General features: G+C 32.7%; 1 protein-coding gene across 1 annotated transcript in view; it reads right to left on the bottom strand.

The window, feature by feature from the left end:
* LOC131946524 (uncharacterized) overlaps positions 1-14027 on the bottom strand; it is a 33465-nt gene that overhangs the window by 257 nt on the left and 19181 nt on the right. The window contains exons 11-26 of the mRNA XM_059307344.1: positions 11719-11872; positions 10819-10917; positions 9852-10003; positions 8854-8977; positions 7799-7899; positions 7022-7173; positions 6343-6418; positions 5917-5993; positions 5224-5349; positions 4959-5047; positions 4454-4565; positions 4098-4190; positions 3679-3828; positions 3136-3301; positions 2194-2399; positions 288-405 (exon numbers count right to left, since the gene is read on the bottom strand). Coding sequence (XP_059163327.1) covers positions 288-405; positions 2194-2399; positions 3136-3301; positions 3679-3828; positions 4098-4190; positions 4454-4565; positions 4959-5047; positions 5224-5349; positions 5917-5993; positions 6343-6418; positions 7022-7173; positions 7799-7899; positions 8854-8977; positions 9852-10003; positions 10819-10917; positions 11719-11872 — 1995 coding nt within the window. The remainder of the gene's footprint in view (positions 1-287; positions 406-2193; positions 2400-3135; positions 3302-3678; positions 3829-4097; positions 4191-4453; positions 4566-4958; positions 5048-5223; positions 5350-5916; positions 5994-6342; positions 6419-7021; positions 7174-7798; positions 7900-8853; positions 8978-9851; positions 10004-10818; positions 10918-11718; positions 11873-14027) is intronic.

Raw genomic sequence — 14027 nt, 5'->3', positions numbered from 1 at the left:
ATTCACACAATAGAAATATTTTGATATAAATAATTATGTAAAAACAAAATATTTTTACTACCTAAAGTTTCAAAATAATTTTTTTTTTTGCTTGTTTAATTTTTGTGTGTAAAAAATTACACATTTTAAACACACTCAAATCTGGAGTTGGACTATCTGTGTGGCAATGTAACATACTGCTAACATTATTTTCACTTCTGAAATAAACAACTTTCTTTATTCTCCCATTTCAAAGTTCAAAACACAGAGTTTATGTCATAGAAAATAAAAAAAAAATTAAGTGATACTTGCCATAGTTAGCATTGGAAGAATCAACAAATTGTTCTCCCTTGTCAGGAGTCCAGCTGTGGAATTTATACTTTCTACATCGTTCAGAGGCATTTCCAGCATCTCTTCATCATGCAGCTAGGTAAAATATACAAACATCACACAGCTAAGTAAAATATACAAACATCACGCAGCTAAGTAAAATATACAAACACCAAAATACAAACATCACGCAGCTAAGTAAAATATACAAACATCACACAGCTAAGTAAAATATACAAACATCAAAATACAAACATCATTCAGCTACGTAAAATATACAAACATCATGCAGCTAAGTAAAAAATAAAAACATCACGCAGCTAGGTAAAATATACAAACATCAAAATACAAACATCACGCAGCTAAGTAAAATATACAAACATCATGCAGCTAGGTAAAATATACAAACATCAAAATACAAACATCACGCAGCTAAGTAAAATATACAAACATCATGCAGCTAGGTAAAATATACAAACATCACGCAGCTAGGTAAAATATACAAACATCATGCAGCTAAGTAAAATATACAAACATCACACAGCTAAGTAAAGTATACAAACATCACGCAGCTAAGTAAAATATACAAACATCATGCAGCTAGGTAAAATATACAAACATCACGCAGCTAGGTAAAATATACAAACATCACGCAGCTAGGTAAAATATACAAACATCACACAGCTAAGTAAAATATACAAACATCACGCAGCTAGGTAAAATATACAAACATCAAAATACAAACATCACGCAGCTAAGTAAAATATACAAACATCACGCAGCTAAGTAAAATATACAAACATCACGCAGCTAAGTAAAATATACAAACATCACGCAGCTAAGTAAAATATACAAACATCATGCAGCTAAGTAAAATATACAAACATCACGCAGCTAAGTAAAATATACAAACATCACGCAGCTAAGTAAAATATACATACATTATGCAGCTAAGTAAAATATACAAACATCACGCAGCTAAGTAAAATATACAAACATCATGCAGCTAAGTAAAATATACAAACATCACGCAGCTAAGTAAAATATACAAACATCACACAGCTAAGTAAAATATACAAAATTCACACAGCTAAGTAAAATATACAAACATCACGCAGCTAAGTAAAATATACAAACATCACGCAGCTAAGTAAAATATACAAACATCACACAGCTAAGTAAAGTATACAAACATCATGCAGCTATGTAAAATATACAAACATCACACAGCTAAGTAAAATATACAAACATCATGCAGCTATGTAAAATATACAAACATCACGCAGCTAAGTAAAATATACAAACATCACGCAGCTAAGTAAAATATACAAACATCAATATACAAACATCACGCAGCTAAGTAAAACACATCACACAGCTAAGTAAAATATACAAACATCACGCAGCTAAGTAAAATATACAAACATCAATATACAAACATCACGCAGCTAAGTAAAACACATCACACAGCTAAGTAAAATATACAAACATCACGCAGCTAAGTAAAATATACAAACATCATGGAGCTAAGTAAAATATGCAAACATCCTGCAGCTAAATATAATTCAGGTAAAATATACAAACATCATGCAGCTAATTATAATTCAGGTAAAATATACAAACATCATGCAGCTAATTATAATGCAGGTAAAATATACAAACATCATGCAGCTAAATATAATTCAGGTAAATAATACAAACATTAAAATTTTAATAAAACAGGTATTAAGAGGGCGGTTATTACAATTTTTAAAAATTAAAATTGTTTTTATTTTAGCCTGGTATTTCACTTCAAAATTTTAAATTGATTATCGACCCAGCTTATTAAGGAAACTTAGATTTTCTAAGGCACTAATAACATTGCTAAATTTGGCTTCAACTTACATTTTCAAAGGCACTAATAACATTGCTAAATTTAGCTTTAACTTTCAGCTTCAAATTGCCTGGAGGGTTGATTTTTAAAATGGTTGCCTCAGTGGTTGATCTTTGTACAGACATCATTATACAGCCTGATCTACGGATGTACGTGATGCCTTTTAGAGTCTCTGTGGCTACAGCTACGTGGTAATCAATAACTTCACCCGCAGAGCCTAAAACATGGAATGGATACAATTTGTTGGTAATCATTGGTTTCACCTGCATAGCCTAAAAATATGGAGTGGATACTATTTGTTTGAAATTAATTGTTTTGCCTGCTGAACATAAAAGCACGAAGTGGATACAATTTGTTTGTAATTAATTGTTTTGTCTGTGGAAAATAAAAACATGGAGTGGATACAATTTGTAATTAATTGTTCTGTCTGTGGAACATTAAAACATGGAGTGGATACAATTTGTTTGTAATTAATGGTTTTGTCTGCTGGACATAAACATGGCATAGAGTGGGTATTTTATTTGTAATCAATTGTTTTTTCAGCTGAACATGGGGTCTTCTTCTTCTTCGTTCTTAATTTTTAGTGTTGGGAGGGATCGAGCCTTATCTGCCAGAGGGTTTGAACTCGAGACTTTTTTTTTTAATTTATCAACCATGAGCTTTACCGACTCGACCATGGAACATGGGGCGAATACAATTTATTTAGGTATAGCTAATTTTTTTAAACTACAGAAATATGCAGCTGTTTCGTAAAGCTATAGGTGTTAACTTACTGTTGAAGTCAATGAAGATGTCAGCTGGTTTACTAAACTGTACTGTACAAGTTAACTTACTGTTGAAGTCAATGAAGATGTCAGCTGGTTTACTAAATTGTACTGTACGAGTTAACTTACTGTTGAAGTCAATGAAGATGTCAGCTGGTTTACTAAATTGTACTGTACGAGTCAACTTACTGTTGAAGTCAATGAAGATATCAGCTGGTTTACTAAATTGTACAGTACTTCCTGGTTCCTTCCCCCCTTCTTTCTTGTGTCTCACAAATTTCACATTCAGCACAGGCAGATCTCCGTGTACGTTATCTGCAGCTCCAACATACGGGTTTTTCTTGTACAGCTCAAACTGTAAAGTTTCAAGTTTGTAACATACAACACCATTTGTCATCCACAAACACTTTATCAGAATAGCTCGTGGAAAAATTGTCGAATACAAGCAGTGAAGTCATGAAATTTTATCTTAAAAAATATTTTTTTTCACTTCTCCAGACATCTTGAACCATACTTTACTAGTTATTTAACAAAATATTTTTTCTTCTTATAAAAAAGTTATGGCAACCCCCCTATAGAGGTTTTCACCTTATGAATATGTCATCTTATAAATAGTCCACTTTATGACTTAATGCTTATATAATTGTTGTAAGGTACACAAATGAAAAGCTAACACAGATGCCTAATATAGATAAAACAAGGCAATGTGAAAGGTTAGAGGTCAAAGATTACCTCTGTGTCCACTCTCTCATCATTCTCTGCTCCCACCTCTGAGCCAGGTAAGAGAAAATTGACCAGGCCATTTTTCGATGAGTAGTTAAACTGAGACTCTTCAGATAAATTTTGCCATGCCACTGTCAAGTCCACAAATTCTGTCGTCAACTGAAACCATGTAACAAAACAAATCACCAAATTAAAAAAAAAAATAAGCAAACAAGATGGTTTTAGTCTAGACTTGCATCAAATGTATAACTATTCTTAAGAATAGAACTGAAGTAATTTTTTTAATAAACAAGCTTTTTAAAGCAATAATAGTTTGTATTAAAGTTGTTAGGTTGAGCTTACTGAAGCCTTCTAAATATATATATATATATATATATATATATATATATATATATATATATATATATATATATAAATATATATATTACCTCAACAGTTTCATCTTCTGCAGCTAGGGAAGACTGTAAAACCTCTGCTATTTGTTCAACCGATGCAGTGGCTAGAAATCCATGGTTTAAATTCTGCATCAATACAAAAGTAATCACCACAAATGTTGCTTTTTTCTAAACATATTGTTTTAAAAAACAATTTAAAATTTTAAATCAATAAGTACAAAAAACAAGCTATTGAAGAATTCAGACAGAATAAGGAACAAATGAGAAATGTTTCTAATGGATGTATTAAATATTTTCAGCAGAGAAACAGAATTATAATGCTAAAGTAGAGCACAAGAAGACTGATTTTCATAAATTTCTTGTTTCTTTCAAACTGTTTTGATACTAACCGCTCTCAACTTGTTGGTTTTCTCATCCCCTTCCATTTTTGAGTCTGCCACTAAAGTTTTGCCAGATTCCGAAGTTTTTGACAGAAGTGTACTCAGGGCATGGACCTGTACCCTGCCATATCAAAACATTACACTGTTTAACCTATTTCAATGCTTTCAAATTTAGAATAGGTATAATGTTCATTTTATAATTTTTACAGCAGTTATCAAAACTCACAATTATAGATTTAAAAAAGACAAATAATCATAAATCATATTTCAATATTACAGAAGATATCAAAATACATATTTGAATTAGCAAGCATGAATAATAATAATAAGTAGGAAACAAAACAAACATTTAAAACAAAAAGTACTTCAGTGATTTATTATGAGAATTAGTCTTTGACATCAGTAAGCAAAAAGTATTTATGTTTAATTAACTATAATAATAATACTTTGCTACTTGTGAAATGACGCCAGTAAAGAAAAAGTATTTATGTTTAATTAACTATAATAGTAATACTTTGCTACTTGTGAAATAACGTCAGAATTGTCTGTACAAGCTGAGGCTAGTTTGTCACTGAAGTGCTTCGCCGCAACCAAACCACTGTCCTGCAAATTGGTTAATTAAGTAATTTAGAAAAATCCATACTAATCTATATTAATTAGTATAACTTTAAAGTGTCCAATACACCTTATTAATCCATGTTATAATGTAAAATGTGTCCAATATATTATCCGAGTCTGTTATTACAATGTTTAAGCGCCTGACAGAAAGCAGTCCTTACCAAACCATCTTCTTCCAGCTCATTCTCTCTAAACACAGCTTTCATCAGCACAAATGAAACATGCTCGACACTCTCTGGAGTTGATGCGTGATAATTTCTTATTGCTCTCAGCAACATCTGCCGCACCTGTTGACAAAGGCTACAAGTATGACAACAAATTGCATGCAGAATACTGGATTTTACATGACACACAAATAAAATTATATCTAATTCTCAATATCAAAATGAATAACCTTCATTTGCTGAAAGATTTAAAATTTTTAAATTAAATTTTATCATCACATAAGCTAAAGATCTAATTTTGTTAATTATTATATAATATCATAAGTACACATCATGATTTTAAAGTTTGGTCTTAGTCTGGAATTGTGGAATACAGTCTATTCAGTGTTGTTTTAGACATTCGCATTTCATGAGCGGAAATCTAGAGGACATTCAAATTACCAATTTAATGCTCAGGATATTTGGTTCAGTTCGATATAACTGAATTAAAAAGTTTGCTTTTCAGAACAAATTATTTGAACAATATGTGATTGTTTTTTTTTTCTTTAAAATGTGTTTCAACAACCTAATCAATTTTTATTAAAAGCCTACCACCAAGAGCCCAGGTATACTGTATTTTACAAGATTTACAATACGAGAATAAGTTAATTGAAAATTTTGTAAAAACTAACTGCAGATATTAATGCTTACTGCTCTTTTTTCTTCATATGAAGCTGAGTCGTTGAAGCTGATAAGAGTAGCAATATCATTGGCAGTTCTGATGTCTTCTGTAATAAGAAAGTTACATGGAATACATGAATAGATGATGATATTGAACAGATTAAGAAGTCATTTAATCTAGATACTTAGATCTAAAGTAGTATTCAAATATAATGTTTGAACTAAGACATTAGTCTAGGTTTTTTTTATGTGAAGGTGGTCTAGCACATTCTAGTGAAAAAAAATTAGCTACAGTCACCCATACACCCGAGATAAAATCATATAAGATAAACAATGTACAAAGTAAAAGGCAGAAATTTAGAAGGTAGCTGTCACAAGTAGGTTTTGTTTATCTAAGAAAGAGTTTTACTTTTAAATCATCGTCTTTCTTGACATTCAATTTGATTGGTTGTTTACCTTGAGTTCCCTGAGTAAGACTGGACAAGGCTTCAGCAACTTTGCTAAGCAGCTGTTTCTGGTCTTCAACTTCTAGCTTAGTACATGGAGTTAAACATTTACAACGTGAATTTTTGTTCAACTTCTAGCTTAGTACATGGAGTTAAACATTTACAAAGTGAATTTTTCTTCAATTTCTAGCTTAGTACATGGAGTTAAATATTTACAAAGTGAATTTTTCTGTAACTTCTAGCTTAGTGAAAAAACATACAAACTAAATGTTTTTGGTCTTCAACCTCTAACTAAGAACATGGAGTTAAACATTTACAAAGTGAATTTTTCTGTAACTCCTAGCTTAGTACATGGAAAAAACATACAAAGTGAATGTTTCTGATCTTCAACCTCTAACTTTGTACATGGAGTTAAACATTTACAAAGTAAAAGTTTCTGATCTTTCAATTCTAGCTTAGTACATGGAAAAAACATTTACAAAGTGAATGTTTCATCCTTCTCTAGATTACTGTGTAAAATAAACATTTAAATGAAAATGAATAGAGAATGAATAGTTTTGGCTTCTTATTGTAATTATCACTAGCTAGACATCAGCACCCAATAATGCTAATTATTATCCATAAATTATTTATTAGAATCTGTAAATATTTTGTGCATTAGTTTGTTTATAAACACTTATGCTATTTACCTGTACGGTGAGATCTATATCTGTTGATGTCCCATAGATATTAGATATCTCCATTTTAAGTTTGACTTGAGTGCTTTGCTTCCCCTTAGCAAATGATGATGTGAGAGTTATGTTTTCTAAACTGAACTCTCCACTGTAGGCGATCACTGTGACTGTATGGAGAAAAACAAATTGTGTTAGAGGGTAGGTCCATTCTTGTAGGCAATCACTGTGACTGTATGGAGAAAAACAAACTGGATTACAAGTCTATGGAGTGATAAGACTTCCAAGAAATTTAACACTTTGAACCTTTAGCTCCTGACCCTAAAATCCCTGAGCTCCTGAGCTAAACGAATAAAACAGACTCTCAATAAAGAAATAAAAATTATTGCAATACTTGGACTTAGTATGTTAGTCCTTTCAGTAGAGAAACCCTTCTTTTAGACATAGGTAGGTGTGGACATGGGGAGGAAGTCCATTTTTTAAATCTTTAAATAGCCTTTTATTGTAAATTGCAAATGATAAACAGAGCAAAAAAATTAGTTTGAGGAACTTACCACAAGTTGAAAGATACTTTTTTAATATAGCATTTTTATGTACATACTGTTGTTTTGGGGTAAGAGGTCTCAGATAATTTATCAGTTTGCCGGGGCAAATAGATTTTAGATACAGACGAAAAAAGCAATAATGCTAGATCAAAGGCCCGGGTTAAACATAAACATATACAAAACTAAAATTAGAATTTGAAAATATGGTTAGTAAGTAGCTATGTAATAATGTAAATAAAGATGTAGTTACACATTTTTTCTCCAGTATCCAGTACATCCTCCTGATACAGCCTGTACATCAGAGGCTGCTGATTGACTGTGTCCTTGTAGTCAACACAAGCAAAGGTAAACCTAAGGAGGAGACATTACGTCAACACAAGCAAATGTAAACCTAAGGAGGAGACATTACGTCAACACAAGCAAATGTAAACCTAAGGAGAAGACATTACGTCAACACAAGCAAATGTAAACCTAAGGAGGAGACATTACGTCAACACAAGCAAATGTAAACATAAGGAGGAGACATTACATCAACACAAGCAAATGTAAACCTAAGGAGGAGACATTACGTCAACACAAGCAAATGTAAACCTAAGGAGGAGACATTACACATGCAAAACTTGATGAGGAGTAAATACAGATGTAACCTGTATACAACAAACATGTGGGGCATTTGAGGAGAACAAATTACAGGTAAAAGAAATGAGTAAAATATGCTGAGTTATTAATAATTGCTGAGTAAAATGTTTAGTCATTAATAAGAACTGAGTAAAATATGCTGAGTTATTAATAATTGGTGAAGAAAAATGTGTGTCCAAATGAGTGGAAAAAACTCCTAGACATGTTGAACTATCTTTCATTAAAACCTAAAACCAATCTGTCTTTCAATGATGGAGAAACAAGTGGGATTTTACTACAAGTTTGCTTGTAAACACAATAGTAGCTTGCTACACAAAATGGAGTGAGCTTAAGGCACAGGCAACTATTGCTGGCAACAACAACTTGCCACTTTAGTCCAAAGACAATGGGCCAAAATATTGGTGAAAGGTAGACCTCACTCAAAATTTTGTTTTATCTAGCATTTAAGATATTCAGTATAAGGAAATAAAGAATGAAATAAATTATGAAATTGATATATTGAAATTTTAAAACATGGCTAATTGATAATAAAATTCAATAATATTAATTATCGTTGTCATAGTTTTAAAACCTACTTAAAACATTTGATAAGATAAAAATCTGATTAAAATCTTATAGCAATTGTTAAAATATTAAACATTGTTAAAAATAGTAGCAGTTTTAAACCTGGTCAAAATGGCTTTTCCACTGGTGGGTCCAACATGGCATCCCTGGCCAACAGGGGCAGCTTCTGTTCTAAACTCTATTTCTAGAGAGCCTTTTTTCTCTGACTGTCTGCCTCTTCTTGGTACTGATGTTGAGAAATTTAGCAAATTATTTTATTTGTCAGAAATTGTGAATGTCTGTCTTCTCTAACTGGTACTGATGTTGAGAAATTTAGCAAATTATTTTATTTGTCAGAAATTGTGAATGTCTGTCTTCTCTAACTGATCTTGGTGCTGATGTAGAGAAATATTGCATATTATTTTAATGGTCAGACATTTTGAATGTCTGTTTACTCTGATAGTCTGCTTAATAGTGATACTAATGTAGAGAAATATTGCTAACTTTTATTCAATTGCCAGAAAATTTTAAGATTGTCCATTCTATAACAAATTTTGTTTACATACCTCAAGTAAAAAATGACAACATGTAAATGACTAGGGCTAACTAATCAGACACTCTACATAACAGTGTTTAATGAGGAGATTAGAGACCAATATGATGTCAATATATTTTTAACAAAGAGCTTGTTAGCACAACTTGGTTGCTTTTGGAAAAGTTGGTTAAAAGGTTCTGGTGGAAGGTTTTGTTTGGAGTTGTTATTAAGATAAATCTGGGATGGCGTGGCCTAGCGGTAGAGAGCTAGACTGCTAACCCGCGAGTCTCGCTTTCGAATCCGGGTTCAAATCACGGGAACATCCCCCCAACTCAGATGGGTATGTTACTTACGTTAAGGAAATAAAGGCAGCTGGGCATAGTGCTGACCACACTATCCCTTCATATGTCGAGGTCTATGAATCAGATGAACTCTACCTCATCTACCCTGTGTGTCTGCGGCACTAACGGGGTTAAGAAGAAGATGATTTAAGATAAATGCCTGAGCTTTATTATTACAATAGACTTGCCCCTTAGTTGGCCAATTAGAATTACGACTACATTGTCACACTAGACTTACAACTTACTAGTTAATATACATTGAAGTATATATTTTGTGCCAGGCTTAAGTCGTCTGGGGCGGACATAAAATATATTTGTGTGTTTCACATCAGTACGAAGATTACCCACTTCAGCACCAGAAAGCCAGCGATCATTTTCTTGAACATTCCACTCATATCTGCACAGAAGGGGTAACAACATCTCATCTCTATAAAAAACATACACCAATGCCATGTTAGAATGGGTAACAACATCTCATCTCTATAAAAAACATACACCAATGCCATGTTAGAATGGGTAACAACATCTCATCTCTATAAAAAACATACACCAATGCCATGTTAGAATGGGTAACAACATCTCATCTCTATAAAAAACATACACCAATGCCATGTTAGAATGGGTAACAACATCTCATCTCTATAAAAAAACATACACCAATGCCATGTTAGAATGGGTAACAACATCTCATCTCTATAAAAAACATACACCAATGCCATGTTAGAATGGGTAACAACATCTCATCTCTATAAAAAACATACACCAATGCCATGTTAGAATGGGTAACAACATCTCATCTCTATAAAAAAACATACACCAATGCCATGTTAGAATGGGTAACAACATCTCATCTCTATAAAAAACATACACCAATGCCATGTTAGAATGGGTAACAACATCTCATCTCTATAAAAAACATACACCAATGCCATGTTAGAATGGGTAACATCATCTAATCTCTATAAAAACATTCACCAATGCCATGTTAGTAAACATATAAGTGAGGTTCAAACTTAACTTTCAAATAATTACATTATTTTATTTTAAAATTAAGAATTACAGGTCATTAATTTTTTTTCTGAAAATTTCAGTTGTATGATTGTAGGCGTAATTAAAAAAAAATGTGTAGACTATTACGATCCTTAGAGTATAGCGTTGTTGTTGACTATGTAGACAATTAGAAGCTATCAAAAGATTTACTCCTGGACTTACATTTCTTGCCCGCGTAGATCTTTACGGCGTTTCTCTATGAGAACTTTGTACATTATGTCCTGGTGCGTGCCCACCACCTTACCACATCCCTGCAGGCAGCTGATTACATAGGACACATTAGGACATATGATAGGACACATTAGGACATATGATAGGACACATTAGGACATATAATAGGACACATTAGGACATATGATAGGACACATTAGGACATATGATAGGACACATTAGGACATATGATAGGACACATTAGGACATATGATAGGACACATTAGGACATATGATAGGACACATTAGGACATATGATAGGACACATTAGGACATATGATAGGACACATTAGGACATATGATAGGACACATTAGGACATATGATAGGACACATTAGGACATATGATAGGACACATTAGGACATATGATAGGACACATTAGGACATATGATAGGACACATTAGGACATATGATAGGACACATTAGGACATATGATAGGACACATTAGGACATACGATAGGACACATTATGAGATATGGTAGGCCACAACACAGGACATACAAGACATGACAGGACACATTAGGACAAATGATAATGCACATAAGGACATATGATAAAGGTCATTACATGACACATTAAAACACATTACACAGCACATTAAATGACATTAAAGTACAACTAATATCAAAAGCTTGCCCTAACCAAGCATTACTATTTGAGGAAACCAAAGATTAACATATTTTACAAATATGCTAAAATATACTTTAAAAATGTGCAGTTATTAACCTACTACTTTATGTTATATTTTTAAATTAGTTTTGGATTTAGATATTAGTACCACTGTATAGAAGAATGAATAAGCTATACATTTTAAAAAGTATTGTAGAATGATCATTACAAAATAATTCCTTACGTTAGTTCATTCCACAAGCCCGTGTTGACATTAACATAGTTGACCTCAACTTCATCGTTCACAACCAATTCATTGACACCTGGGACTGTCACTTTCAGTTTGACAGTAAACTTCACATAATTGCCATAATTATCAGGAAACACAAATTGTTTACCTAAAGAAAGGTTATTGCAAGTTGGTCTAAAGTTTATATAGATATATGTATATATATATATATATATATATATATCTAATATATAAAGCTCAGTTCTGTAACGTGTGGCAAAAAAGTTTGTCGTTGACACTTCTATGGATTTAAGTGTTAGATTTTTTATCGTGCTTATAGTCTAAATGTACGAGTCAAAAAATTACCATTGACAGTCTTTAAAAACAATTTTCATTCTATTTACTTAGAAGAATAATTTTCAATTATGAACGCGACATAAAATTTTTTAAAAGTGTACCGACGTTTATAAAATTTCTAAAATTGTGTCGGAAATGTATTGACTGCACAGTTATTCCCCTTTAATAAAAAAAATTCTTAAGAAGAAAGAATTTACATTTTATTACTTTGTTTTTGGTGTTAAGAAAAAAAATAATTACATGATTAGCGGGGATTGATTAAGTGCAATGTCGTTAGGTATTTTTAACACTGCCTTTTATTTATTCTATACACTGAACATACTGTTCAATATTTTTTTTAAAAAATCAATAACATTTAATAAGCCAGGTTCTACAAATCCTATATGTTTATTTCTTTCCATTTACGGATAAGCTTGGAGTATTATCATTTTTGTTCACTAAATTGAAACAGGCGCGTCCGCCGGCGCCCTTGCACGGTTCGATTTGGCACCCTGGGCTATCATGTGAGCGCTATGCTGCATAGTTTTGTTTTTAACAGTGCGATAGACTATGGATAAGAAAGGTTACTATAGTCTTTAAGTGAATCGAATCCGGGCGTCCTCCGGCACCCCGACAGGGTGCTATTTGGCGCCCCGGGCCTTCCGGTGTACGCTATGGTATATACGTTCGCGTGAGTTCAAAAGACTATGAATAAGTTATGTACTATAGTCGTTTACTAAGTTCAATCAGGCGGTGACGTCATGGTGCGTCCTCTGGGGCCCAGACAGGGTGCTATTTGGGGTCCCGGGCCTCCCGTGTTCGGTTTCGCGCCTACGTTCATTAAAGTGAGTACAAAAGACTATGAATAAGTTGGGGTACTATAGTCGTTTATTAAGCTGAAACAGGCGATTCCGCCCCGGGCTAGACTCTGAGCACTGTGCGTTTATGTTCGCGTTAGTGTTTTCTTTGTGTTTAGGTTGGGTTTGCGTTAGTGGTTGCGTTTTGATTTGGTTCGTTTTTGTTCATTCTTTTTTCGTTTTCGTTTGTGTTTTATTTTCTTTGCGTTTGTGTTTGTGGTTGGTTTTGCGTTTGTATTTGGTTTGTTTTCGTTTGTTTTTTCGTTTGTGTTTTTTTCTTTGGGTTTGTGGTTGGTTTTGCATTTGGATTTTGTTTGTTTTCGTTTGCTTTTTCGTTTTTTTTTTTTTTTTTGTGTTCGTATTGGTGTTTGTGGTTGTGGTTGGGTTAGTTGTTAGGTTTTTGTTTTCGTTTGTATTTGTAATTGTGTTAGCGTTATGTTTGCGTTTTGTTGTTTTGGTTTTGGTTTGGGTGTGCAATGCCGGGTTTATGATGATTACTAAACACACAGGTAATGGTCTTTAACAGAAAGGTTTTTCACAGAAGCCAGAGCAGGGCCTGGCCGGGACGGCTAGTATATATATATATATATGTTAGGGGTTTGTCGAGAAATAGATATCTTATATCCCACTTCTGACACCAAATGTTAGGGGGGTTTAAACCGATAGGGGTGATCATATTCACTCATCCGTGCACCTTTGTGTGGTGACAAAGGGGTCTAATAAGACCTGAGCAAAACTAATTAAAATCTATACAACACCAATATTAAACTAAAAATAAAACATATTAAACACACATAATATGCATTTATTTATCTTCATTTGACGTCACAAGGTTTATATGGTTAAAAACAAAAGAAAAATACAAATAAGACCTGGCCAGTCTTTCATATTCAAGAAAACATCACTTGAATTTCTAATACAAGTCAAAAAGACACAAATAATCAACTTACATTTCGATGTGGAATTATTCACCGTAGTTACTGACATTAATTCATAGAAAACACATATATAAGTGGGGATAGCAAACCTACATTTACACAACTTAGAATTCACACTTGTAAATGTCATTTCCTCTAGTCCTTACTTAAATACTTGTACTGCCTAAGTAATTTCAGAATCACAAGTGTAAAC

The sequence above is a fragment of the Physella acuta genome, unplaced genomic scaffold, assembly GCF_028476545.2.
Source record: "Physella acuta isolate Inbredline_101_S28 unplaced genomic scaffold, ASM2847654v3 ptg000562l, whole genome shotgun sequence".
Lineage (NCBI taxonomy): Eukaryota > Metazoa > Mollusca > Gastropoda > Physidae > Physella > Physella acuta.
This window is presented reverse-complemented; position numbering and strand designations above follow the sequence as displayed.